Consider the following 25,535-nt stretch of genomic DNA (forward strand, 5'->3'; position numbering starts at 1 on the left):
TTAAATATACATGAAAAAATTTCTCAGTTCTAATTGGTTAAGATGAATGCTGTTTTCAGTTAATTAAGTGCAGAAAGAGTTAATTCAGTGCAGAAGAGAGTTAATTCAGTGCAAAGAAGGAAACAAACCAGACTTGCTGATTGGTCAGAATGATTGATCAATGTCAATGTCAAGGTCAATGTGAAGGTCAATGTCACTTACAGGGCTTGAATAAATTATTTTATTGATGCGCGCGCTCTTCTTCTGCGTAGTTATGAGAAGCTACCTCGTAGTTTTCATGTATATTATTAATAGATAATCACATGTTTTTAATAATAAGCCCTTGTAAATTTTTTCAAAGACCACAAATTGCACTTACCCTACGGGCTCATGCAATTTTGTTAGTCTTTGAAAAAATTTACTCATGCTTATTTATTCCAAATTGCACTCGAAATCATGTGATTACCTATACAAAACATGAACATGTTGAGCAAACTATTGCATTGTTAACTGTTTAATGGCAATTGTGAATTGCTGCATTAAGGCATGGTTTACATACTTAAATGCATCGTAGATAACAAAACAAGAACATGTTGAGCGAAATGTAGCATTGTTAACTGTTTAATGGCAATTGTCTCTATGTGAATTGCTGCATCAGGGCATGGTTTACATAGTCAACTGCATCGTGTATATCTAAACAAAAACATGTTGAGCAAAATGTTCCATTGTTACCTGTTCAATGACCATTGTCTCTATTTGGATTACTGTAGTAAGACATGGTTTACATAGTCAATTGCATCATATCAAAGCTTTTGCGTAATGAAACAGAACAAAAAGAAACATAACAAAACGAAAACGTGTTCAGCGAACTATTGCAGCCTCAATTGTTCAATGGCAATTGGCTATAAATATTAATTGCTGCATTAAGACATGGTTTACTCAGATAATGGTTGTTTGTAAAGAAAACAATATCTGTGATGGTATGACAGGTCCCTCTCTTTCTTCCGCAACTGGTAGTGTGACATCCCTTACGTTCTCAGCTGATGGTGTGATGCTACTTCTCTCCTCAGCTGATGGTGTGATGTTACTTTCTCCCGAAGCTGACTGGGTAACATTTTCTTTAGCAGCTACTAGCATGATATCACTTCCATTTGCAGCTGACGGCGTGATACCAATTTCTCTTTTAGGTAATAGTGTGACATCACTTTCTTGCTTGGCTGATAGCGGAACATTACTTTCTTTTGATTTTGCTGACGTGGCATCACTTTTGCTCTCAGCTAATGTCGGGACAGTATTTTTTTTCCAGTTTGCGAGCGTCCCTTTACTATCCCTCTCAGCTGATGGCTCAGATTTTATTGACGTAGCATACCTTTCGCTTTTAGCTGATTGTAGGACGGTAATTTCTTTTAAATTTGCATGTATAGCGCCACTTTTGCTCCCAGCTAATGACAGGATAGTATTTCATTTTAAGGTTGCTGGCGTAGCATCGTTTTCTCTCTCAGCTGATGGCAGGACATCGCTTTCACTTTCAGGTGGAAGCGTGCCACCACATTCTTCTTCAGGTGATGACCTACCAGCACTTCCCTCAGCACTTAAGAGCGTGACATCGCTTTCTTCATCGGCTGATTGCGTTGCGTTACTTTCCTTAGAATTTGATAGCTTGACTCCACTATCACATGCATTTGATGTCATCATATTATTTCCATTCATAGCTGATAGTATGAAATTAATTTCTCTTTCAGCTGATGGTGTAAGATTTCTCTTTGTAGCAGCTAATGGCGTAATGTCTTTTTCTTTGGTATCTGATGGGGTAACACCACTTTCCTTTTCAGCTGATGGTGATATACCACCTTCACTAGCAGCTGATGGAAAGACTCTACTTTTTTCTTTAGCTGGCGGAATGACATTGCGTTCTACATGAGCTGCTATAACAGTACTATTCTTCGCCAATCTCGTCTTGACTGCAGGGAAAAACAACAGAATAATAAAAGTCTCCTAATTTATCATGGAAATACAACATATAATAAATACTTCTATCATGATATGGTTGCCCAGAGTAGATTGTCAATTTTATTAATCACCAAGGGCTACATTACTTTACTAATGTATTCGACTAAAAAAACCCAATTATCTCCACCACTAAAAGTTACAATCATAGAGATGAAATGTGAAAAGAGATACGTATCTATATTTACCTACTCACTTTCTCTTAGTCCCCTAATAGAAACTCAGATTATATCTAGGGTGGCTGGAAACAGTTTCCCTACGTTCTAACTGGCTAATTTCTATCGAATAGATTACATTTGTTTTTCGTAGAACAATTTTCAAAGTTCCCACGTTGGGAAATCCAAATATTGGAGGAGGGAGATGGAGGTCATTAACGCACGACACTCATCAAACGCCAGTGACGCATTCGTGATTGCCAGTTAGATTCCCAAATTTTGCTGTAGGAAGAGAAGTCAGATAAGCGTCTGGACATTTTGGAAAGCATCTTATTCTCCGTAGGGAAACACTTCTTACAAAGGAGCTTACAATCAATACCATCATAGGACGAGATTGGAGTATGACGTTCGGAATCAGAGCCTCCGGAGTCAGATGATAAACTAGGCGATGATTCGACATCAGCCGAATATCCACTTTCTTTGACGAGATTACTTTCCAAGTGATTTCTGTCTCTTTCTTCGCTATCGTGATCTGATGAGATAGTTCTATAGGTAAATGTGGTCATTAAAAAAAGATGTCCAAAAGGAATATGAACCTCATACGTTTTTTGCACCATTCTACATCTTTGGATTGCTTTACGGATTTTAGGTATCAACTAGAAGCTTGTGGTCGAAAATATGACTCTGATCCAATATTCTTCGGTATTTCCTAAATTGCCTCGTGAAAAACATTGATTGTCGTGCGTCTGTTCAGTAACAACAAATTATGCAAGAGAGTTTAGATATAACGGCCACTTAATGACTACTTACTGGCTTGAGCTTCATCAGCAGCTTTTATAAGTTCTAACCAATCCACCGTCTGGTTAAATTCCTTACCAGACTTGATCTCTTCATAAAATCTTTCCAGGAGAAAAAAAAATTTAATTCATTCAGTACAAATTGTAGTGAGCTTACGTCCATGAAAGTAGTGCCTACATCATGTGCAGTGGAAAGTAGTTTGGAGGTCCTCGAAGACGAGTGCACAAGAACAGAATAAATATACACTTAGGAGTTGAAATCTTTGATCTAATTCCTTTGTAAATGTGGACCTTGCTGTTTTTGTCGGAGTGAGCTCGGTATTAACAACCGTTTTTCAGTAATCTATGCAAGAGCTATACGCGGAAAAGAGGTACTAGGGTTGGGAATGTTGACTTTTATTCTTCATATGACGAAGGAGTGAAGCATGTCCAATTCTTTGAAGAGAGGATAACAGGTATAATGTATTAAAATAGCTTTGAAAATAGGCTGAAAGTTTTTGTTTTGTTTTACTAAACATTTACCTAGTGGTTACTTCTTCGAGGTAAGTTGCAGTGTCATCGTTACCATGGTCCCTCGCCACAGACTCAGGCAATTTTGCCCTATCCTTGTAAGCATGAAAGACGACGCCTCCGCTTGTGGAGTCGAAAATCATTCTTATAAGCTCAGGAGCATCAAATTTTGCTGCTGCATACACTAAGGTAGCTAATACATAGGATGCTTGAGAGGACCCTACAAAAAAGAAAGGAATGGTGACAATTATAACTGTTTGGTTACAAATTACGATTGGCATGACTAAACAAAACCAAGATTGGTGACAGATCATGTTTTGATAAATGATTAGGGTATTTATTTTGCTACAGCGAATTCACGCCATAAAACGCCCATCCTTCGGAATCTCCATGGCCCAGATAAATCCTGTTTCAGGACTTTTTTGAAGGCCTCAGTCAAAAGCAATTTTTAAGAGTTTCTTCCACCTTATTACCAAAAGTTCCTATTTCGACCCTTAGCGGGAGCTCCGGTGGTCTGCAAGTACCATTCGAAATGAAATAATATTGCTCTTTGCACTCCAAAAGATCATGAATGGTACAATAACACACCTGTTGTAGGGTCCGTGTGATGAGGGCGTAAATTGAGCTGTTGCTCTCTGTCAGCCATTCGCGAAAACATTTTCCATCGCAACTTGGGGTCTAACACCAGTTGTTTCAGAAAATTTTCTTCAGGGTCAAAATATTCGAACAGAATATTTCCAAAAGGCATCCCACATGTGGACTGCACTGTAACAGTAACGATACCAGGCTTTTGAGAAGCTTAAATGTAGAGAAAACAAAAAGGAAATATTAGGATATTTCTATTGAGGTCTATTTCACTTCAAGAAGCAGATGATCTACCCATCGCTCAATCGCCATTTATTGCTAAACAATGAGGATAGGCAGATGGGCATAACTTTAAGACCGCCCCCCCCGGACAGCTCAATTGGTTAGAGCACCAGATTGTGTTGTGTGGGAGGTCAACGGTTCAAGCCCCCGGCCGGACCATTACTCATAGTCTTAAAATAATTGAGAAAAATTTGCTACATCTCTATAAATATCAAGAAATGGATAGAGAGTCTAGTCTTCTCGGATAAGGACGAATAAACCGTAGGTCTCGTCTCCTGCAGGTTTAGGGGTAGGAGATGTTAAGTTTCCACGCACGAGATTACTCTATGGTAGATGTCCTCCCCTGAAGTGGGATGGGTGGGGAGGATAGCAGGTCCACATCGGCAAATTTCTGCCATAAAACTCAACCTACTCAAACAAATCAAGATGATGGTGATGGTGATGGTGATGATGATGACTCGACTTTACAGCGTGAGCACAGACCTATTTTCATTATGTCTCAGAGTCAAATAAGCATTGAAGGTGGCAGAATTAGAAAATGGTGCATGATTTAATGGATGTATTGTTAGCGTGTTTGAAAACCCTTGTGTCGATCAAAATCAATAAACAACTGTAAAGTTTTCTTTGATTATGTGACATCCGCAGTTTAATAAATTGAATGGTTTGAGGACGGTGAAAATAACTATCAGAACTCAATACTTCCCAAAATCATCCTTTCTCGAAGATGTTTGAATAATATATCTCCCCAAACTGTCAAACCGGTTCGTGAACAGTAACGTGTCTACAAGATAATCTCGATTGATGTTCATCACCCAGCGTATTTTTCTTAAAAAAGAAAATGGAAATTTGCCCCCACCCCCCCCTCCCGCTTAAAGGAGGGAAAAAATTATAGAGAGGTATAAGCGAAGCCTTGACCTATCATTAATCACATCTTGCAACAGTTCAGTACACACACCTTGCCGCCATGTATGTATGATTTTTTAGGACAAGGCTTAATATCAATAAATCTTGGTGCTTTAAACCATTCGAATTTGTCGATGAAAGTACTTTAAAAGACAATAGTGAGTGATGCAGTCAATCCTTATTAAAAAGTTGAAAACAATAATTATCTCAACTCACGAGGAACTATCCCCGTCAGTATCGGTCCATTTCTGTTTACTTCAACGTGAACATTTCCAAAGAAGGCGAAACCGGACTCAATATTTGGAGGTAGCGCTTCACTCATAATCAAGACAAAATCCTTGCCACCCTGAAAATAAATCATGTAACTCTTTTAACAGTACTCTTAGAGTTCTAACTTAAAGGACTGAGTTAGAGTATCGTAAAATAGTGATCTGAAGTAATTTTTGCCTCAGGCCGTCTTTAATTAAGGGAATGATTTTCCCCAAGAAGGGACTCGTCCCCACATTTTCAAAGGTAAATTGAGAACGCAATAACTGATTCAATCTAGGGATAACGCATTTACCTCAAGTGGACTTGAATCTGGGACTATCTTTTTAACCGCTGTAAATAAGCAGGAAAACGTAATGTTATTGAACGATTAAACCTAGAAAAGAAAAAATAATCATATTTACTTACATGATTCGACCTCTCTAACTTCTAATCTGACCTGTAGAAACAATAAAGAGAAGGCATGATCATCAAGTTTCCAAAAACTGACGGATTTAAAGTATACCCATATTGTAGCTTCGAGGAAACTCTTATCAGGAGTGTCTCTTTTTGTCAAGTCAGCACCAAAATTTGAGATACAAACCGGAGGACATGCACCACTAGGAACTGATGGGATTTCTTCCTGGCTTCTCTCTAAAAAATGACATAAACAAGACCACACAAATAGGGTCAGTAATCGTAACTTAAGTATGAAACTTATTTCATACTTAAGAAATCTCTTATTAATAGCTTGATCATCCCTTTCAGGGTGAAAACCCCGAAGAAAAAAGGAAAGAAAGAGGCCCATGAAGCACTGAACTTTATACATAACTTAGCCTCTACATCATTTAGGTTAGATAGCTCTGAAGCCTTGATCTCGTTGAAACTGTCCTCTAATCAAATGAGCAGAATACATATATTTCTTCGTTCCATACATCTTCGTGTAGCCGCCCATCTCGAGTTTATCCTTCACTCATAATTTAATTCATAGCGACAAGAGGGGGCATTGGGAGTTTTGGTTTTGAGGTTTTGGCTATTTTTTAGATCGGTTTTCGGGTTTTGGTGATCATTGCGGTTTGCGGATTTTCTGCTTTCAGCCACTGGTTTTCGGTTTTCCTCAAGTTATGAGTCCTGAAATGAGGACTTCCCTAAATTTTTAACTCTTAGGCTTATAAGCGGTAATCAAGGCTTAATTCACTCTGGTTCTCAGGCGCAATCGTAGGAACACTGTAAAAAAGATGTCAGTGTTAGTGTTGACCCGGCCAAGAAACCAAATAAAAGCCATGTACCTTCAACCCTGTCAGACTGTCCGTGTCCTGAATCTGAGGGATCGGATGACCAAAAAAAAAAGACAAAAGATGAGAACTTCAAACCAATTTTTAATTCTGTACACATGAGAAAGGTATTAGTTGGAATAATAGATATATCATAAATACAAACAAAAGAGAAAAACGAGGTGGGGGAAAGTGATGGTGATATCAAATAACTATCGCACCTGTACAGGTATTACAAAGAGTTCTGAATTAAATCTTTTTGAAAACATAGCACTTGAAAAAATTGTTGACAAATAATTCACATGGAGACTTCCAATCCCAATGTGGTTTTTGCATTAACATAAACCGGTCAAGTTAATCACAATTTTCCAGCTTCTGTGTGCATAATATATCTGTTAGCTAGATCGTTCCCTCTTCTCAGATTATGAATGAAGCTTTTAAACCTTATCCCCAAAGGAGTTTTTGATCTAATAAAAACACTAAAAAAAATTTATAAATCGCTAATCAATGAAAAATTATCAAGATGTGTAGTCCCGATTACGAACACCACCAACTAATGACTCAGAGTTGAAATGTTGGTTCGAGCTGTGCCAGCTCCACACTCAGGCGCTCCAGAATACTCGATGATAAAACCTCCATGGGCAAGAGATAATGCAATCTCGATCCACACAAACTCTTCCAATTTTCCTCTCTTTTCAGCTACGTACAAGGTGGTGTTTCATTCTACATTCAAATCCCTTCTAATTCTACTAATTAAAAACAACAATAATAATAATACATATGATGCACGATCCTCGCAGTAGAGAGCGCTATTTATGCAATAGCGAAAATCAGACCTGAAAAAATTCAGGCCTGTACGGGATTCGAACCACTGACCTCTGCGATACTAGTGCAGCGCTCTACCAATTGAGCTAACAAACAACTGGGAGCAGGCCGTTAAGTTGATTTGTAATAAACCCGTGATGATAAATCAGATGAAATGAATATATGAAAGCATCATACGTTTCTATAACCGCAGTTCAAAATATATGAACTTTCATGTATTCATTGTATCTGATTTATCATCAAGGGATTACGAATCAACTTAACGGGCTGCTCCCAGTTGGCTTGTTAGCTCAATTGGTAGAGCGCTGCACTAGTATCGCAGAGGTCAGTGGTTCGAATTCCGTACAGGCCTGATTTTTTTCAGGTCTGATTTTCGCTATTGCATAAATAGCGCTCTCTATTGCGAGGATCGTGCATCATACGTATCTACAACCGCAGTTCAAAATATATGAACTTCATATATTCATTGTACCAAATAATAATAATAGCAATAATAATAATGATTATAATGATAATGGTAACTAATCTTCTGTACCTCATCACCAGAAGGCTTAGTGTTCATTGGTTGTGATGTATCCATTGGCTCAATGTCTTCAAAATTTTGAAGTTCTGGCGAATCATCTAAATTTCAAATAGGACAAATGACAGGAACTCAAGTCAACCCCACCTTCCCATCTCTACCATTTTATTCTACACTGACTTGTAATTAACTCTAACCTATCAAAGATACCTGCAGTACCTATACACCTGTAAAGATACCAATACATACTGTCGTAAGTGTCAGTATGTGGTTTGGTGTAAACAGTGATACTATTGCATATTTCACAGAAAGACATAAAGATTGAAATCCAAAACTCAACCAACTGTTCAAGCTTGGAGTTTCTAATCAACAACAGTAATTCACGGTAACAAAAATCCCAGCATGAACACGACAATTCTTCTTCAGGAGCACATGGGAGATTGCCTGGATGTGTTACGTAAAACATAGGTACGCAATGGAAGCTACAGATACCTTAATCTAATGAAATTCTTTAAAAAAGTGAGCAATCCCTTTGCAAGTCAGGTTGGTGGTGTTTAACGAAAAAGGGCCAGGGGGTCACCTCGTTAGATTACTCTTTTGAAATGTATGGTTCTTTGCTTACCTTTGCCACTTTCAGAATGTAAATATGTGTATACGATATCCAGATCCTAAGAAGGGAAATGCCAAGAAAATAATTTTAAGAATCTCTTCCCCTCATATTACACCTTGATCACAATACATCACACATTCAACACTGATGCACTTAGCCTCAAAATCCAATTTTTAAAAAGACTGTTCTCAATGTTTGGGACTTTGGTGATGAATGTTGACCTTGTGCTTAGCAACAAACTTCCATCTTTAAGTAAAAGAAATTCTTAATTTAATGTACCAAATAATCCACATGATGATTTTCTATATTCAACAACATGGGTTTTCGGTTTTGCTGCCTTTTTTTGTCGGTTTTTCGGTTTGGGAGGTTTTTTCCTCCCGGTTTTGCGGTTTCCCAGAGGCACCAATGCCCCTCTCAATAAGCTGCACCTGCAGATAGGCCACACCCCGAATTTAGCAGTTCAAATTTTGTAAAAAGGTTTTTTGATATAAATCAAAAGAAATCCAAAGTCGAGTCTTGAGAAGTCTTCTTCATTCAACTGTTGAATGGAAAAAAATTCAATCTCAGGATAACGCATTTACCTCATGTGGACTTGGACCTGAGGCCATCCAATCATCAACTGTAAATAAGCAAGAAAACGTAATGTTATTCAGTGATTAAACCGGAAAAGCAAAAATAATCAGTTTTGATCAGTGCAAACATATTTACAATTTATTTGTAGCTGTGAAGACTTATTATGTTGAAATTGTCCTCTAATCAAATGAACAGAATACATATTGTAACGTTGCAACACACCCCTACCCCCCGGGGTATGGTTTTGGACACAAAAGAAATGCGCGTTCGCGATGGCGACTTGAATTAAGTCTTGAGTTCTAGTACTAGTGTTGACTGGTCTTAAATGAAGCGAACCCTCATCGGTACGTTACACTGGTGGCAGCGGTGTACATAAACACTCTTTACAAAACAGGAAGTTCACAATCCACTACAATCAATCTTGAAGACCAAGGAGCCTGAAGGACAGCTTGCAAGGTGGGTTGCTTTCTTAAGCACCCTTGATTTTGACATAGTGTATCGACAAGGGGCAAGACACGTGAATGCGGATTCTATGTCGCGCAGACCATGCACTGAACGATGTAAGTGGTGTTAAAGCTGTTCCGACAACAATCTTCTGCATGTGAGATTGGTCTGCAGACGGAGGAAGCATGTGAGGAATTGCCCTCCCAACATCAAACCACAACTCGTACCATTAAGCTAGAGCCTGAGTGGTCCAGAAGGTACTTGGAAGAGCAACAGCTGCAGGATACTACGCTTAAGAACTTTATACAAATGAAGAAATCTTCCAAGGAACACCCTGTATGGGAAGACATTTTATCTGAAGGTCCTGTCTTGAAGACCCCGTGGACACAGTGGGATCGTATGGAAGTACGGAATGGTGTTCTATACCGAAGATGAGAAAGTGACAAGGGCGACAGAATAGTATATCAGATTGTTCTGCCAAGTAGTCTTAGAGACACGGCATTGCAAGCCCACCATGATCACTCTACGGCAAGTCACAGGGGCTTAAAAAGGACATTACACTCCTTGCGGCTTCGTTATTACTGGCCAGGTCTGACGTCCCAGACTTACAGATGGGTATCAAGATGCACTGAGTGTGCAGCAAAGAAAAACTACGGAAGAAAGTGCCGAGCACCTCTTCAACAAAGCACGGTGGGGTTTCCTATGCAAAGAATTGCGATGGACATCTTGTGTCCCTTGCCAAAGACCCACGTGGTAATCGCTATGTACTCGTAATATCAGACTATTTTACCAAATGGACTAGGAGCTATGCACTTCCTGATCAAACCGCTACAACAATTGCTGAGAAGGTTGTGAGTCGTTTTGGCATACCACGACAAATCCATAGCGACCAGGGAACAAATTTGGAATCCAACGTGAAGGCGGAGATTCGTAAATTGTTAGACATCGAAAAGACAAGAACAACACCACTGCACCCACAGTCAGATGGACAAGTGGAAAGATTTAACAGGACTCTGGTGGAGATGCTGTGAGGAAGGTTGCAGCCGGATCAGAAAGATTGGGACCTCCAGCTGCCAGCCTGCATGATGGCTTACAGGTCATCAGTTCATGAGAGCACCGGGTTTACACCGAACCAACTCATGCCTGGGCGTGAAATAGAGGTTCCACTTGACGTCATGACAGAGTCCACTCCAGATCAACCATCCACCTCGATTGAGTATGTGGAAGCCATACAGAAACGACTTTGAAGTGCATTCGAAGATTCGAGACTACACATGAAGGAATCGGGGGTTTGCCAGAAGCAAAACTATAATAAAAAGCTCTCATGGAAGCCATTCCAAACGGGTAATACTGTATGGCTACATAACATTCACCGCAGGAAAGGAAGGAATCCTAAGTTAGACAATCCACGGGAGGGAACCTTCTTGGTAACTGCATCCTTATCAGATGTCGTATCGGATTCAAAGGACACCACGGTCTAACCCTAAGGTCGTGCACGTTGACAGATTGAAGCCATATCTAGGTCCGCTCTTAGAGAACTGGATACCACAACAAGAGGGAAAGAAGACACCCAAAGGTAAAGCAGAAGGGCATAAGGAAGGAATGGTCACCAGAGGAATAACATCAAAAGAAGTATCACGAAAGGAAGCCACGGGAAGAACAGCTCGAGCCGAGATGACGGATAGTAGAATGAGAAAGAATGGACCTGGTAAAAGGACAGTACAAGCGCGTGGTAGTGAAATACCTGTTGGCCTGACAGGCAAGGAACCAGTAACAAAGACTGATGACAGCTCAAGACCGAAGGGTACAATAAGACCCCTCAAAAGATTTGGAGAGTGGGTCTCTTCCCTTCGTGCCAAAGCGCCAATCTGAACCCCAGGAAAATACAAGACAATGACATTCCGTTAACTTTGCAGAGCCAGTTAGTCCAGTAATGTAACTCGTTTGTCCGTTAGTTTTTCTTTCTTTTTTTGGACCCTGTTTTTGTTAGCAAGGTTGTTAAACATGGTTTCGCACTGCGGTCAGTGCTCTTCTAAGGGGGGAGCAGTGTAATGTTGCGACGCACCCCTACTCCTTGGGGTATGGTTTTGGACACAAAAGAAAGACGTGTTCATGATGGCAACTTGAATAAAGTCTTGAGTTCTAGTACTAGTGTTGACTGGTCTTCAAGGAAGCGAACCCTCATCAGTACGTTACATTATATTTGTCTGTTCCATACATCTTTGTGAAGTTGCCCGTCTCCGGTTTTTCCTTTGCTCATAATCTAATTCATAGTGACAAGAGGGGGCATTGGGAGTTTCAGTTTCACGGTTTTCGCTCTTTTTTTAGATCGGTTTTTCGGTTTTTGGGATTTGTTGATCATTGGGGTTTGTAGATTTTCTGTTTTTAGCCATTGGTTTTCAGTTTTCCCCAAGTTATGAGGACTTTCCCTAAATTTTTCACTCTTACGCTTAAATTAAGTGGTAACCAAGGCCTAACTCACTCTGGTTCTCATCTGCAATTATTGCTACATTATAAACAAGATCTTAGTGTTAATATTGACTCAAGAAACAAAATAAAGGCCACATACCTTCAGCCCTGTCACATTGTCTGTGTACTGAATCTGAGGGATCTGACCACCTAGACTGCGACAAAAAAAAGACAAAAGATGAGAGCTTTGCACCAAATTATAATTCTGTGTACATGAGGAAGTTTATTAGTTGGAATAACAGATATATCAAAAATACTAACAAAAGAGAAAAATAAGGTGGGGAAAGTGGTGATAATATCAAATAACTATCGCATCTGTATATGAATTACAAAGGGTTCTGGATTAAATCATGTAGACATGGTCCTTGGGATGGCAACAAACTTCCATCCTTTAGTAAAAGAAATTCTTAATTTAATGTACCTGTGGCTCCCACTGCGGGCCTATGTTTTACGTAAAACACCTGGGCATTATCGCCCATGTGCTTTTGGAAAGGAAATCGTCGCGTTCATGTCAAAATATTTGTTACAGTGGATTATAGTTGGTTCCATTAGGCATCTATTATTAAACCACCTCCCTGTCAGCTCAATGGATAGAGCGCTGGACTGTTGTGCGGGAGGTCGAGGGTTCGAGCCCCGGCTGGACCAACACTCAAGGTCTTAAAATAATTGAGAAGAATATGCTACCAAGAACATCTAACCATTTCAAGAAATGGTTAGATATTCTAGTCTTCTCGGATAGGGATGAATAAATGGAGGTCCCGTCTCCTGCAGGGTTAGGGGTAGGAGACGTTAATTTCCCACCCACGAGATAACGGTGTGATGGATGTCCTCCCCTGGGGTGGGATGGGTGGATTAATATTTAGAGACATTAAACACGAAGGCGCGCTATAAAAGGAGAGGTGCCTTAGGTACCTCTGGACCATTTGTCAATCAACTGTCGTGTGATGTAGAACTCTAAAAGTCAAGTCAGCTTGAGCTATAGCTAATCTAAAGCAGTGAACAGCGGGCGCATTCTTCAGAATGTTTTCATCACAATACAAGAATTTTTGAGATTTGTATATTTCCTTTCTCCAATGGAAACTGTGTTTAATGTGGCAGTAAATTTGATATCGAAGTAGGAGGTTTGCACGTTACATCATTGCCACCATGCTGGCAGAAGTAAACATCTCATTAGCTCCTTTTGTTCGTCTACCAGGCACCTAAGGGATCTCTCCTTTTATAGTGCGCCTTCGTGTTTAATTGTAAAGCGCTGTTGATCTGTCATTGTAAATAGCGCTCTAGAAGAAATAAATTATTATTATTATTAAATTATTAATTACTAAACCTTTTACTCCCAAGAAGATGTCCTTATTTAGTTATTCTGACTCCCTACTGTTTGCCATACACTCTTGTGATGTTAGGTCTGAAAATTTGGTATTGGATCTTAGAAATAATCCACTAACTGATATTTTTCTTTATTCTTGTCACTTGTCTGCCTGATACTGATATTGTACTCACCATCTGATATTGTAAGGAGTAATTCTGTCACTCACATAGGAGTTAAAGGGTTGAACCAACTGTTCAAGTAAAGAATTAAATAAAGGTAAGATATCATATATATACATACCAGAGGTCTGCTTTCAGGCATATTTTGACTTTGCAAGGTGGCCTCTCCAGGAGCAAGGGCAGTTGCTGCTATTAAAAATTCAGAGGCAAGAGATCAACTAGGTCTCTAATTCATTAATTATGAAAAAGCAGATTGGTCGAGAGCATTAATCAATATACAATAGCATGTGAACTTGACATGATAAATGCAATATCTGTAGTGTATATTACAATTAACATGGTAAGTTCAAATTCTGCCTAGTTTCCAAGCCCTTAGGACTCAAGCTTGAGAGCAAAGTAGACAAGGTTACATATTACCAAAACTTTTATGAGGAGAATGAGAGATGAAATTACACATGATTGGTTTATCAATAAAACTACAGTAGGTAGTTTTTTTCATTCAGGGGTGGTCCTCATGCATGGGAGTCGATCTCCATAAGGTTTAATAGTCTGTGTATGGTTCAGGTAGACCAAATGACATAATTAACAAAATGATATTGATGATTGTATATCTTTGCAAGTTTCACAACCTTTGAGCATATGTAAATTGTAAATTTATAGTCATTTTTCTATAATTATAACCTACAGTCTCGTAGTCTGTACAGTAGTCGAGATCTCTCTATTGATGGTGAGAGTGAGGATATCACAACTTTCTGTAAATACCTTAATTGATTAAAATTGGTATTGCAGGAGTTAGGAAATGAGTTTGCACTGTTGCTGAGTGAAGAAAATGTTGTGAAGTCTCCATTGCCCCAACAGTTAGCTGATAACCTACACTTGAGACACTCACCATTCATCTGAGGAGTTCCAGGCATCGAACATTGCATCCCTTGTGATATTCTTTCTTTTGTACCTGCATCCTGATAAAAGAATCATGAAAAAGGTCCACTTTCATTCATGACGAAGAGTTAACTTTCAGTTAACCACTTGCTAACTGTCATTGACAGAGTGACATCTGAGCCCATCTCAAGTAGTGTGGCACACGAGGACGGACAACTTCGAGCCAAGGAAGACATATACTCAATAAAAAGTCTAAAAAGTTTAATACAAAACGTTTCGGTCCGAGACCTTCATCAGTTCATCAAACTTGAAAAATGTAATCAGAGATTGCTCCTTGACAAGCAATAATCTTTAGATACTAAATACTTACAAGAACTTTATTTACGACTAGGTAACGAGGGCTAATTCAAATACTTCAAGAAGTCCCTAATATGATCAGCTTGCATCCAACCAGGTTTTACACTCTTTTTCATGACATTTGAGACTGGTGACCTCCAAAGTGTTAAAAATAGATATTTCAATCAAGTCTAGGTTTGACTGTGCCACTGAATGACTTGTTTCTGTACTTTTTCCGAACAGTCATTTTCAATTCCAGACCTTTGCTGAGGGTTTGCTAACCCTTACCTGGAAAGTTCTCTTGCTTTCCTGTAAATAGCATGCTTTAGACAACTTAGGTAAACTATATATTAATTATAAATTCAGAGAAGCTAACAAAATACATCAATTCTGCCTCATTATCTTTTCTCTTTATGCTTTGGTTTTCTTTCAATTGTTATCAGACCCCATGCAGACAAAGTAACACAACAGCAGGGTTAAAATAACCTGTAACTAACAAAATGCCCAAGCAGTTATATATTGAATCTCAGACTTTCACAAGATTAAAGGGGTAAGTTTCTAAAGAAACTCTGGTGTTGCATCAGTGGGGGTGACAAGGTAATTTGGTTTCATCAACTAAGTTGAATTTGTAAATTGGCCCCCATAACAAATTAAAAAGCTGACATTTTGCATGTTAGCCCTTTGTCAGAGTGCCATTCACTCTGACCAAGGGTTAAATCGCGAAACATCAGCTTTTTAACTCTTTACGGCAGCCAATTTACAATAATATTTCAACTTAGTAGATAAAACAAAATTTCACAAGATTACACCTAGAAACACTAAGATTAATCTACTTAGTTTGTTATTTAACACAAGGAGTAGACAATACCTCTATTAAAACATATAGTGCTGAATTTCCTGTAACTCTTTGTCTGATAGACTTTCCATCCCAAACACTTGGAGCACCATAGAATTTTAACTTTCCTTCTTTTATGCTGTTTGAGGCACAGTATAGACCTTTCTCGAAAAGTATAGACCACAGTATAGACCTTACTCGAAAACTCAGACAGGGTCTGAGTTTTCGAGACACCCAGAGGGTCTGAGTTTTTCGGGTCTGAGTTTTCAAGACACCCAGAGGGTCTGAGTTTTTCGAGTCTGGGGTCTAAGTTTTTGAGGTCTGAGTTTTCGAGACACCCATAATTATATCAATTCCCAGTTTTTCTCAAAAGTTCCAAATACAACACACACTCGAACCCTATTCAAGCAAAATTCTTTTTTTGACCAGCAATTAACATTTATACCTTTTTTTGCATAAACTATTTGACACTCTAGCTAGATCCTCTAGCGCACTAAAAATGTTAACTTTAGTGTTGCAATGTTGAAATATTGTACATTTTTCATAATTATGCTTGAACGCCACAGCTCAACACTAGCTTTTCAACTTACTAGCCAAGTGGCTAATAACATTTTAGATGTTTTTAGATGTTACAACAATTTCGGTCCGTTTACTAGCCAAACTGGCTAGTGGAAATACAAAACACCACCCAAAACTGAATTTCTACTAGTCTATGGCTAGTCACGGGAGCTACCGTTTAAGTGTCAAGCCCCTTAATGCACTTAGAGCTTGATGTTTTCTTGATTGCTCAAAGGTATGAACTAAATGCTAAATTGTCTTCAGTAGTCAACCCGTCAATACTTTGGATATTCATGTAAAAATTTCATTTCCTCTCAAACAATTTATTTACTCAATGAAGTCTTGGGGAAAACACATTATAATTTAGAGAAGAATTTATTTCCTGTGTCCAAGACAAATTTTTTAATTAAAAGCTTCTAGTAAAAAGACCTTGGAACTTAAAGCTTCTTTGAGTACAGCGCTGCTGCCCTTTACTAACATGTGTCTCCATTGGAATAATTTGAGTCTCACAGGATGAGTTTAGTGCCAGATCAAGGTTCCTTAAAAATGAAAGGCGCTTGCTGTGACGGTGGCTGCTAAGTGAAAAAAGAATGATGCTCATTTGTTTATATAGGCAGCTCCTACTTCTTCCTCTTTGGGAGGAACAATTTGACTGACATACCAATTCATGGCTGTAAAGGAGCTGAACTACCATATACTGAGTTTCCAAACAAAAGTCATGATCAGAAAACAGAAATCTCCTTGAAGATGAAAACCCTCTTCAAATTAAACCTCAATTATTTTTGTTGTCAATGAGCTTATAAATTACACCTTGTCTGACCTTCCAACTCTCACGATATGTTCATGAGATTAATTGCAATTCCAGGATTTATCTCATGGTCTCACAATTAAACCTCCAAATCTCACAGTTTTTCACAAGGAATTACAACTTCAATCAGATACGGCCTAAAATCAACTCAATTTATAAAATAATAGTTGCAAATGCCCTATGCATTTCTCCCCACTAGCTCTTTTTAAACTTTGCTCTAATGTCCAATCAGAGTGGGGTCTGCAAAATCTGCGAGCCAAGGTGCGAGCCATGTGAGCCGTGTGAGTCAGGCAAACCATGCGAGTCATACAAGCCATTTTTGCCAGAGTACTTTTATTTTCTTTGATTGGTCCAGGGTCTGGGAGGTCGTTGATCATTTTGCATCCGACTATCACTAAACTATCGTTCTAAACCGCCTGCATGCCATCTTGAAAGCAGAGATGATCCTGGGATGAGTATAAATGGTACAACCTCGCTGCCAGGGTACTCCCTCTTTCCAGTAGGAAATTAATTTTAAATTTAGCTACAAAAGTGCTCAAAATTGAAATACTCCCGAAAAAAATCCTAATCTTGCTTCAGTTGCCAGAACTATTGCTGGAGCTTCAAATATGAAAAATGCTCTAAACATCTGTACATCGTGCCAAGTCTTGCTCATAGTAATGCCTGTCCTGAGTTGGACGAATTTTTTTCTCTTTCATATTATTTTTTGTTATTTAGAGAAAATTTTATCTATTCAAATCGCTCAGGGTCTGCAAAAAATAAAAACAGTGCTACAAAAATTAATTTAGGCTCGACTTGAGTAAAAAAATTTTTTGAGAAAAACGTACAGCTCCACCACCCTTAACCGCTACTCGAATGGGTAGTTGAATGGTATCCATTGACTCCTGTCATCCATTGATATCCACCTAGAAAATCATTTATTAGTCAGGGCAAAAGAGAACAGTACTTCCAGGGAAACTCTTTGTATTGGCGTCAAGAATGGTGAGTAAATTGCATGATTTCATCAGTTTGAAACGATTGCCTTGATGCCGTGTTTTTCTATGAATTTGTACTTCGAAGAGTAAATGTAACAAATAAATGTAAATGTAACAATTAACAAAAATTCTTGACATTTTGACTGTAGCTTGCATGGCTCGCATGATTCGCATGACTCGCATGGCTTGCATGGCTCGCCCTTGGCTTGCATGGCTCACCCTTGGCTTGCATGGCTCGCAGCTTTTATAAACGTCAAAGCATGAAGTTCTCTGGGCAGCCTTTATTTCATGTGTTCAAGATGGCGGAACAAAGTGAGTGATCATCTGAGTGCCACATAACTAAGGTACCTGTTTGTCTATAATTATTGTTTATTAAATATGCTAAAAGGGCACTTTGAATTATGGCAGTTTGAACACTGCTTAAGGTATTGTTAGCACGGAGATTCTTGAGATGACTGACTGATTTTTACTTGAGATCCTGAGATATGTATGTAAGTGATCTCTCCTGTACAAGTCATTATTCTATAATTGAAATGCATAAAGTAAATCATTTTGGCCAATATTGGTTATTTGTTTATATTTTATTTAGTGTTGAGGCCGAACAATTTCCTTCAACATCAAGTAAGCTTTGTACAAGTTTTATACACAGACTCGATTTATGATTTTTCAGTCTCAAATATTTAGCTGTAAATTTGTTTACTGTGTTCTTCACCAAATCTTTGTTTTTCTTTTTAACAGTGTTGGTGAATGACTATCAGAGTTCGCCATTTAACAATAGCGCGACTCCAAAACAAAAACAAATGACTGCAAAGGATCTCGGATGAAAATGGGCCTTTAAATGCCTATAATTAATAACCCACCCAACAAGTGTTTTTAATTACTCTCACTTACACCACTGTTCCTTTGGGCTGGTATCCCATAATGGTAATTAGGATCCTTGCTCGAGGAGTTAGGGAGTTCCACTGGTGCATAACGCTGTTGGGGCAGGGTGCTTGAAGTAGCAACATCTAGGATAAAATTGATCACAAAATAACATAAGAATGCTACATTACTGGAAACTGAAAATTTTCACACACAGCACTACACAACCAAATTGCATGTTTGTGCTTTTCTGTTTGTTTTGTAGAGGAATGTCTGTTCACATGAGATTGTCCTCTCCCCTAACCCTAATATATAGACCATGTGTTAAAAGTCTGATAATCACTTACACATTGTATGTTCCATTCTAGCCAAGTTTCTATAGATGCCAAGGTTTACTTCTCCAAGTGACTCTGCAGTTTTCACAAGCATTATCACACGATCACCTGTTGCACCAATCACTTTTACTTCATTGACATACTGGATTTCATCTCCAACCTGAAGGCAACCCTCTGCAGGACCCAGTCTGACAATTCTACTTATTACCACCTAATAATAAAACCATTAACATAAAGTAATTCAGTGCAAAATGAAAGCAAATAATGGTAAACAAATACATGTAGAATTGTTTACAATTAAGCCAGCAAATCAAAGTAGAGTAATCAGTATCAGGAACTACATCAAAAGTAATTTTCCTTTTTCTCTAATGATAAAATTGATGGTATAATAAATTAAATAAAAATGTTTTTACAATACATGTCATCAAATCAAATCAGAGAATTAAAACTACATCTCTTCAGAATAAATGTCCTTTTCCTAACCTGTGTGCCATGCTCCTGACCTCCAGTTATCTCAAAACCAAATCCCACCTTCCCATGCTTTTTAAGGTTCACTGTAAAATAGCTCCCTGAAGGAGACAGTTCCTGTGGGGCATTCAAGTTTTCCATTGATCTGAAAATCAGTTTAGGATAGGATTACTAGTGGCTCTCTGCACCAAATATCCTGAATTTTAATTCCTTTTTCAAGAATTCCAATATCACAAAAACCTAATGTCGTGTACTTCTTTTCTCCAAGCTTGCTTTAAATGTTACAGGAAGGGGCGGGACATTGGGGTTTGCATGTTGCAGTCTTGACCCTTTTCTTAATGTGGTATTGTAGTGAAGAACAACTCGCATTGCAATTGCACAGTGATCTCGAACCTTAAAACAGTTGATGTTTCTAATTTCAAATCAGCAGCATTCAGTGAAATAAACCATTTCCGGTGTTACAGTTAATTCTTTAACCCTTTTAAAAGACAGATTTGATAACCCATGGTTAATTTTGAAACAAAGTCAGCAAGACATCCAAGTTAATCTTTAATAAACATTAGCTGATTGACCTCAGGTTGTGTCTGTTAAAATTTTACTTGACCTCTGGACCTCTACCACATGCACTATCAGCCAAAGACTAGCACATGGTTAAGTTGAGTGAAACCAGACCAGGTAAATCTGCAGACTTAGACTATATCATAGTGTAGGTGTGTTAATAATGTTTCATGAGGTGATGCAGTGTTAGTTCTATTTTGTTTGTGGTGTTGTGGTATCCAGAACCCCCCATGTCAGTCTCCTTACAGACATCTCAAAATTTTAATAGCTTAATTAAGAAAATCTTTATATATAATTATAAATTATATATATATAACTAACTGCAGACAGAACTGTTTCGGCCTTCTGGCCCTCATCAGTGCAGTGCTGATGCTAGGATGGAGGAGAACCGAGACGGTCACCCCAAGCGACCCAACCTTTGTGGTATCGTCTAAGCCATGCCAGAGTGCTCAAACTAGAGTAAACTAGCGAGCATCATCCCAATTGCAGCAGCAATGACTCATCCTAGATAGAGTGCTCAATTTGGACATGAAAGCAAAGCTTTGTATGCCAAAGAGCTATAATTTGGAATTTTTTTGAAGTAATTAGCTTTCTCACAACAACAAATTTTTTGCCAGCCTTTAAACAATATTCCCAAGGCTACTTGAGTTGTGTTTAGTATCTTTACTTAACCACTTGTGATTTTTGGATTTATGTTAATGAGTGGCTTTATTTTTGTGGATATTTTTGTAAATTTTGGATTCTAGGGGGGTCTGGGGGCATGCTCCCAAGGAAATTTTGAAAAATGGAAGTCACTAAGACGTGTTTTCCTTCATCCTATAGGAAAATTCATTACTTGACGAAGGAAATTATTATTCCGCATTAACTTGCACACGAAAACCAATAACACATGAATTGCGAAGCAATGAGTGCAATATCGGTTTTCAACTGCAATTTAATGTGGAATTCACAAGTGAAGTAATGGATTTTCCTTGAATCACATAACTGAATAAATATGAGTAAAAAAAGGAAACAGCATTACTTAAAAATTGATGTTTACGTAAATGCGAAACAACATCTCTTAGCTTTGTTTTCAACTCTCAATTCCACGCCATATACCTCGCTTCATTAACCAATCAGAATGCAAGAGTTTTTCAATTATGCGATTCTGAGCAGAAATGTCATGCTCTGCACAAGAATAAAGTGTTTGAAGCGAGTACAAACCAAACAAGGACTTAAAATTATATCATAAAATAATATAGTTTATTATGAAGGAACTTCACTAAAGGAGCAAGTAATCTCAAATGTGTGAGAAATAACAGTTTCAGCATGAGATTGGATTTATTCACGCTCAATGCATGAGACTAATGAGAGCTCTGTATTGTATGACCTAAAATGGGTAAACAAAGTTAAAGAGGTCTTTCATTTAAACATCAAACTCCTTTAATTATAAATGAATAAAGGCTGATAGCTTCTAAAGAAACTGTTTGGGACTGTGTCGTTAGGGGTAACGAAATAATTTGAATATATCAACAAAGTTGAAATGGTAAATTGGCCACCATTAGGATTACAAAAGCTGACGTTTCGAGCATTAGCCCTTCGTCAGAGCGAATGGAGGAACTGTGGGTTGTGTGTGCTTTTAAAGGCAGAAAAAGGAGCTACATGATTGGTGGGAACATGGCAACGAGAAAAACAAGAATAAATTAGTGGAATGAAAAGCGTTCGTTAATACCTGTGGGATTTAGACTGCCGGTTTGAAAGATGAGCTTATGTTCCAGAGCTTTCTGGCTTTCCGTGCTACCTAAGTGTAAGGAAAGACTGCAGATTGCCATGTGTTGCTTAGAATGCCGTGTTTCCACCAATCACGTAGCTCCTTTTTCTGCCTTTAAAAGCACACACAACCCACAATTCCCCTATTCACTCCAACGAAGGGCTAACGCTCAAAATGTCAGCTTTCATAATCGTAACGGTGGCCAATTTACCATTTCAACTTTGTTGATATATTCAAATTATTCCTTTAATTATAAGTCAAATGTTTTATCATTTTTAACCCTTCGATTACCTTGAGTGTTAAAGACAGAATTTCTCTTTAATTTACAATATCAGTACAACTTTGCAGACAAGTGATGAGAAATTTTTTAGATAAAAAGAACAATTAGGGAATTACTAATTGATAAAATACCAAATTCTCTGAACTAGCATCATAAGAATTGTATGGCAGACAGTAGCAAGAATAACTAATGACATCTTGGGAATGCAAGGGTCAGTATTCTGGTAGACTACAAATGAGATCATCATCACTAATAGGCTTCCTCTATAGTCATGTGATTGTAGGAGGCTCGTTTTCTATCTCCTCATCGGCGATTATTTCAGATAGCAAATGTGCATAACTTAGCACAATGACTACAACCTTCTACCTTCCATGCCATCATCAGAACTGATTTCTACACTCAAATTTTTAATGAAATGCAAGAGCAACTCCTCGTTGCCTAAACCGGCAAGCTAGCGAGCAAACGAAAAAGTACGATGCGCGAAAATGGAATCTACATATCTTTTGAATTTTTCGTGTTCCGACTAAAGCCAAACATTTGAGCATTCAAAACGTATTGTTGAATGATAGTATTGTGGGTTCTTTTGCGCCAAAATCTGGTTCTGTCCTGGTGTACCGGTTCACAAGGGAATTACCATTGTTCTTTCTTTGTTTAGGAGTCATTGGTTAGCTGTTGTGTATTGTTCGGTCTTTTGTAACAGCTCTTGTGAACCGGTACACGAGGACAGAACCCAAAATCTTGTTTTAAAAATGTCCAAGGGCCTTAAATCTGCTGGATTCGAGAGAACGCATGGAAGTTCAATTAACTTCACTGTTCACTATACGAATCTCATGGGAAGTTAGCTCGCCTAAATCAGTCTGAAATCTCGCCCACAGGAAGATAATGCAGTTTTTGAAAGGCGAGAAATCATCAGAATGCAGTACACGAACTTTCATTGCCCACACACGTGTAACTACAAAATCTCTCCTCGCCAAACGTTCGTCCGCGCGCAGAAACACTGGAAGAAATCGAGAGGAAAAGGCTAGAGGAAACAGTGCGAATAGCTTCCTTTAGTGTTGGTCAACATGCGTCTAACCGAAATGGCAACAAAAAATAATTGAAAGCTGTAAAGTTTATCAAGCACCTTGAAAACAACATGAAAGCTTGCAAAGCCAAATTAGCCAAATCCAGGGTTAAAGACGTACCTCTACCATGGATAAGGATAAATTACTTACCTAAAATGTTCAGCTTAAGTTGATTTACGGTCTACAATGAAGCCAAAGATGCTCATTTGCGGAAGAGAAGAAGAGATAACGTAGATGTAGATGTAGATTACTTACTCGACCTGATCGCGAACTATAAAGGAGCGTGAGTGTCAAGACAGAAGTCACATGACTGTTAGAAAATTTTAACCGCATTATTGACACCATATATGGGCACTCAATTACACAGAAAAATTTTAAAAATAATACTGTTGAACGGTAAAAATCGTCAGAATCAGATCAAATGTAAACGAAATAAAAAAATAAGTAAAGAAATTGATTAAAATACTTAAAAATAAAAACACACATACACGCTATAAATGTGTTTAAAGCGGTGACTGACACTCATGAATAATTTGTATGTTACGTATGCTCCAGTTGATTGTCGACAAAAAAACTGATTGAATGTCAATATCTGAACTCAACTGACAACTGAGCCACGAAGAAAAAGGTTCGGGGCAATTTTTTAGCAATTTCTCGTTCCCAAGAAGGAACGTGTTCAGATTCCTCTACGGGAAAGGGAAACTTACAAAAGTCTGCGTAGCACAAAACTAGTGGCTTGGTTAATCATTTAATTATAGCGTCCAATATGTAGGTGGCTCATATAGAAACAGTTTTCTTATCTCAAAATTAACGGAAACTCGCTGACTCCAGAGATTGTACTGGTGCAGCGCCAAAAGACGTGATGCTCACCTTTAAACTCTCGCCAAGGTTGATAGACAGTCTTCGATGAAGCCAAATGTTGCTTTATCGGTGACGGCTGCCCACAAATAGTTTTCAATAGTTAGTTTCAATAACGCGGTTGATTATGAAATAAAAGAAAAGCTACAGTCTCGTGACGAGGCAGACTTGATTGACTTCCTGTTTGTCAGTCCTTGAAAAGACTAGCAGAACAGGTGTGTTGTTTCATTGTGCTATGCAACCGTCACTCGACTGTTTAAACATCTCCCTTTTATCCTCAAAACAATATTAGAATCTCTCCCAAGTTAAGTCCGTGTGGCGGAAGATCGCAGATCACTCACTCACCCCCGGAATGGTGTTTGCAGGCTCTAAAAAACCAAACTGTCGTCAGCTGTCATCCTAGGAAGTACCCGTAGCGTTTGAAAACCGTATAACTTTTTCAATAAAGCACAAAACAAAATGGTAAATCAAGAAGACACCGGTACTTTAAAAAATATAAGTGTGCGAAAAGTCTTGCGTTTTCCTTTCCCATATTTTTTTTTTTTTTTTTTCGCTCTTTACAAATTTCTGTGGGCGTTTCAGTGTTATTCGCACATGATTCGCACATATTTTATGTGGCAGTTGTATTTGACTTGTGGGCATTCGTTTAAAATTTCGGGCGTGAAATTGGCGCGCGGACGGGTAAAATTCACTCCTTGCGCATGCCCAATGTCTGACCGCTGTGCTTTGCGTTCCCATCTCGAGCCTTCTCGAAAATGTTTTGAACACAAGTTCTCAAATTTAGCCGTGGAAAACTTAGTTTTCAGGTACAATGTTCTTAGATATTTACAGCGATAACTTTCGGTAGAGGAAACATTGGTCGCTTCTTACCATCAGAGTATTTTTTAGTCGGATTCGTTTGAGTTTTTAAGTAACCAAGGGACATTTTCTACCTGAATAGATCTCTTTTCTTTCCCTCTGGTTTAGGGATGTCCGAATGTCTTCAATTATTTGGGTTCCAAACTGTAAAAGTCATCCGTTCTTCAAATCACTGTCAACAAACGTTTCGTGTAGATGGGTTTTCATACTTTTCGAGTTAAAGTCAAGGCAACCTATTTACGTACTTCGTGAACATTTGAAGAAAAAAAAAACCTGAAACGGAAAAATAACGTAGAAACATGGCACTAAAATTTCAGGAAACATCTTAAGTTGAACCATATTTTCAATTTTCATCCTTGATCTGTTTAAAATAATTCACAGAGACGAAATCGCTCGTTTCTTTGTTTTACTAGTACTACGTTTTCAAAAAAAAATCCGCTGATTGACAG

At 38.4% G+C, this 25,535-nt stretch overlaps 1 protein-coding gene and 2 long non-coding RNA genes across 10 annotated transcripts; 2 read left to right on the forward strand and 1 right to left on the reverse strand.

The window, feature by feature from the left end:
• Nucleotides 1-584: 584 nt before the first annotated feature.
• LOC111341102 (uncharacterized) lies at nucleotides 585-24,334 on the reverse strand. Of its 8 annotated transcripts, XM_088761998.1 has the most exons (16): nucleotides 23,521-23,678; nucleotides 20,291-20,412; nucleotides 19,734-19,863; nucleotides 19,263-19,461; nucleotides 18,946-19,061; nucleotides 14,554-14,623; nucleotides 13,786-13,853; nucleotides 12,280-12,334; nucleotides 9,275-9,312; nucleotides 8,706-8,751; nucleotides 8,099-8,184; nucleotides 6,754-6,786; nucleotides 6,069-6,118; nucleotides 5,894-5,924; nucleotides 5,781-5,818; nucleotides 5,486-5,564 (listed from the first exon to the last, which is right to left on the reverse strand). In XM_088761998.1, exons 3-14 carry the CDS (start codon nucleotides 19,857-19,859, stop codon nucleotides 5,915-5,917), a joined length of 897 nt encoding a protein of 298 aa, XP_088618124.1. In that variant the 5' UTR covers nucleotides 19,860-19,863; nucleotides 20,291-20,412; nucleotides 23,521-23,678; the 3' UTR covers nucleotides 5,486-5,564; nucleotides 5,781-5,818; nucleotides 5,894-5,914. The 8 variants fall into 8 exon arrangements, with proteins under 8 accessions (XP_088618118.1, XP_088618120.1, XP_088618121.1 ...); XM_088761999.1 differs by lacking the exons at nucleotides 20,291-20,412; nucleotides 23,521-23,678 and adding an exon at nucleotides 24,241-24,334; XM_088762000.1 differs by lacking the exon at nucleotides 20,291-20,412 and having other exon boundaries at nucleotides 13,786-13,850; nucleotides 23,521-23,677.
• LOC148731575 (uncharacterized) lies at nucleotides 12,790-15,285 on the forward strand. Its single transcript, XR_016002012.1, has 2 exons — nucleotides 12,790-13,761; nucleotides 14,454-15,285. It is a non-coding gene; the product is annotated as an uncharacterized LOC148731575 (long non-coding RNA).
• On the forward strand, nucleotides 17,672-19,718 carry LOC148731576 (uncharacterized). The gene is made up of 3 exons (XR_016002013.1): nucleotides 17,672-18,061; nucleotides 18,204-18,398; nucleotides 18,644-19,718. It is a non-coding gene; the product is annotated as an uncharacterized LOC148731576 (long non-coding RNA).
• Nucleotides 24,335-25,535: the final 1,201 nt, after the last annotated feature.

This window comes from Stylophora pistillata, chromosome 5, assembly GCF_964205215.1.
Source record: "Stylophora pistillata chromosome 5, jaStyPist1.2, whole genome shotgun sequence".
Classification (NCBI taxonomy): Eukaryota; Metazoa; Cnidaria; class Anthozoa; order Scleractinia; family Pocilloporidae; genus Stylophora; species Stylophora pistillata.

Excerpts from the sequence above, each read along its gene's own strand:
- LOC111341102 (XM_088761992.1), bottom strand. The coding sequence starts at position 6,859 with ATGTGTACAGAATTAAAAATTGGTTTGAAGTTCTCATCTTTTGTCTTT. Across the intron at positions 6,119-6,753 it reads ACAGTCTGACAGGGTTGAAG|AGAGAAGCCAGGAAGAAATC; the intron begins GTACATGGCTTT and ends GTCATTTTTTAG. Across the intron at positions 5,819-5,893 it reads AGTTAGAGAGGTCGAATCAT|CGGTTAAAAAGATAGTCCCA; the intron begins GTAAGTAAATAT and ends GCTTATTTACAG.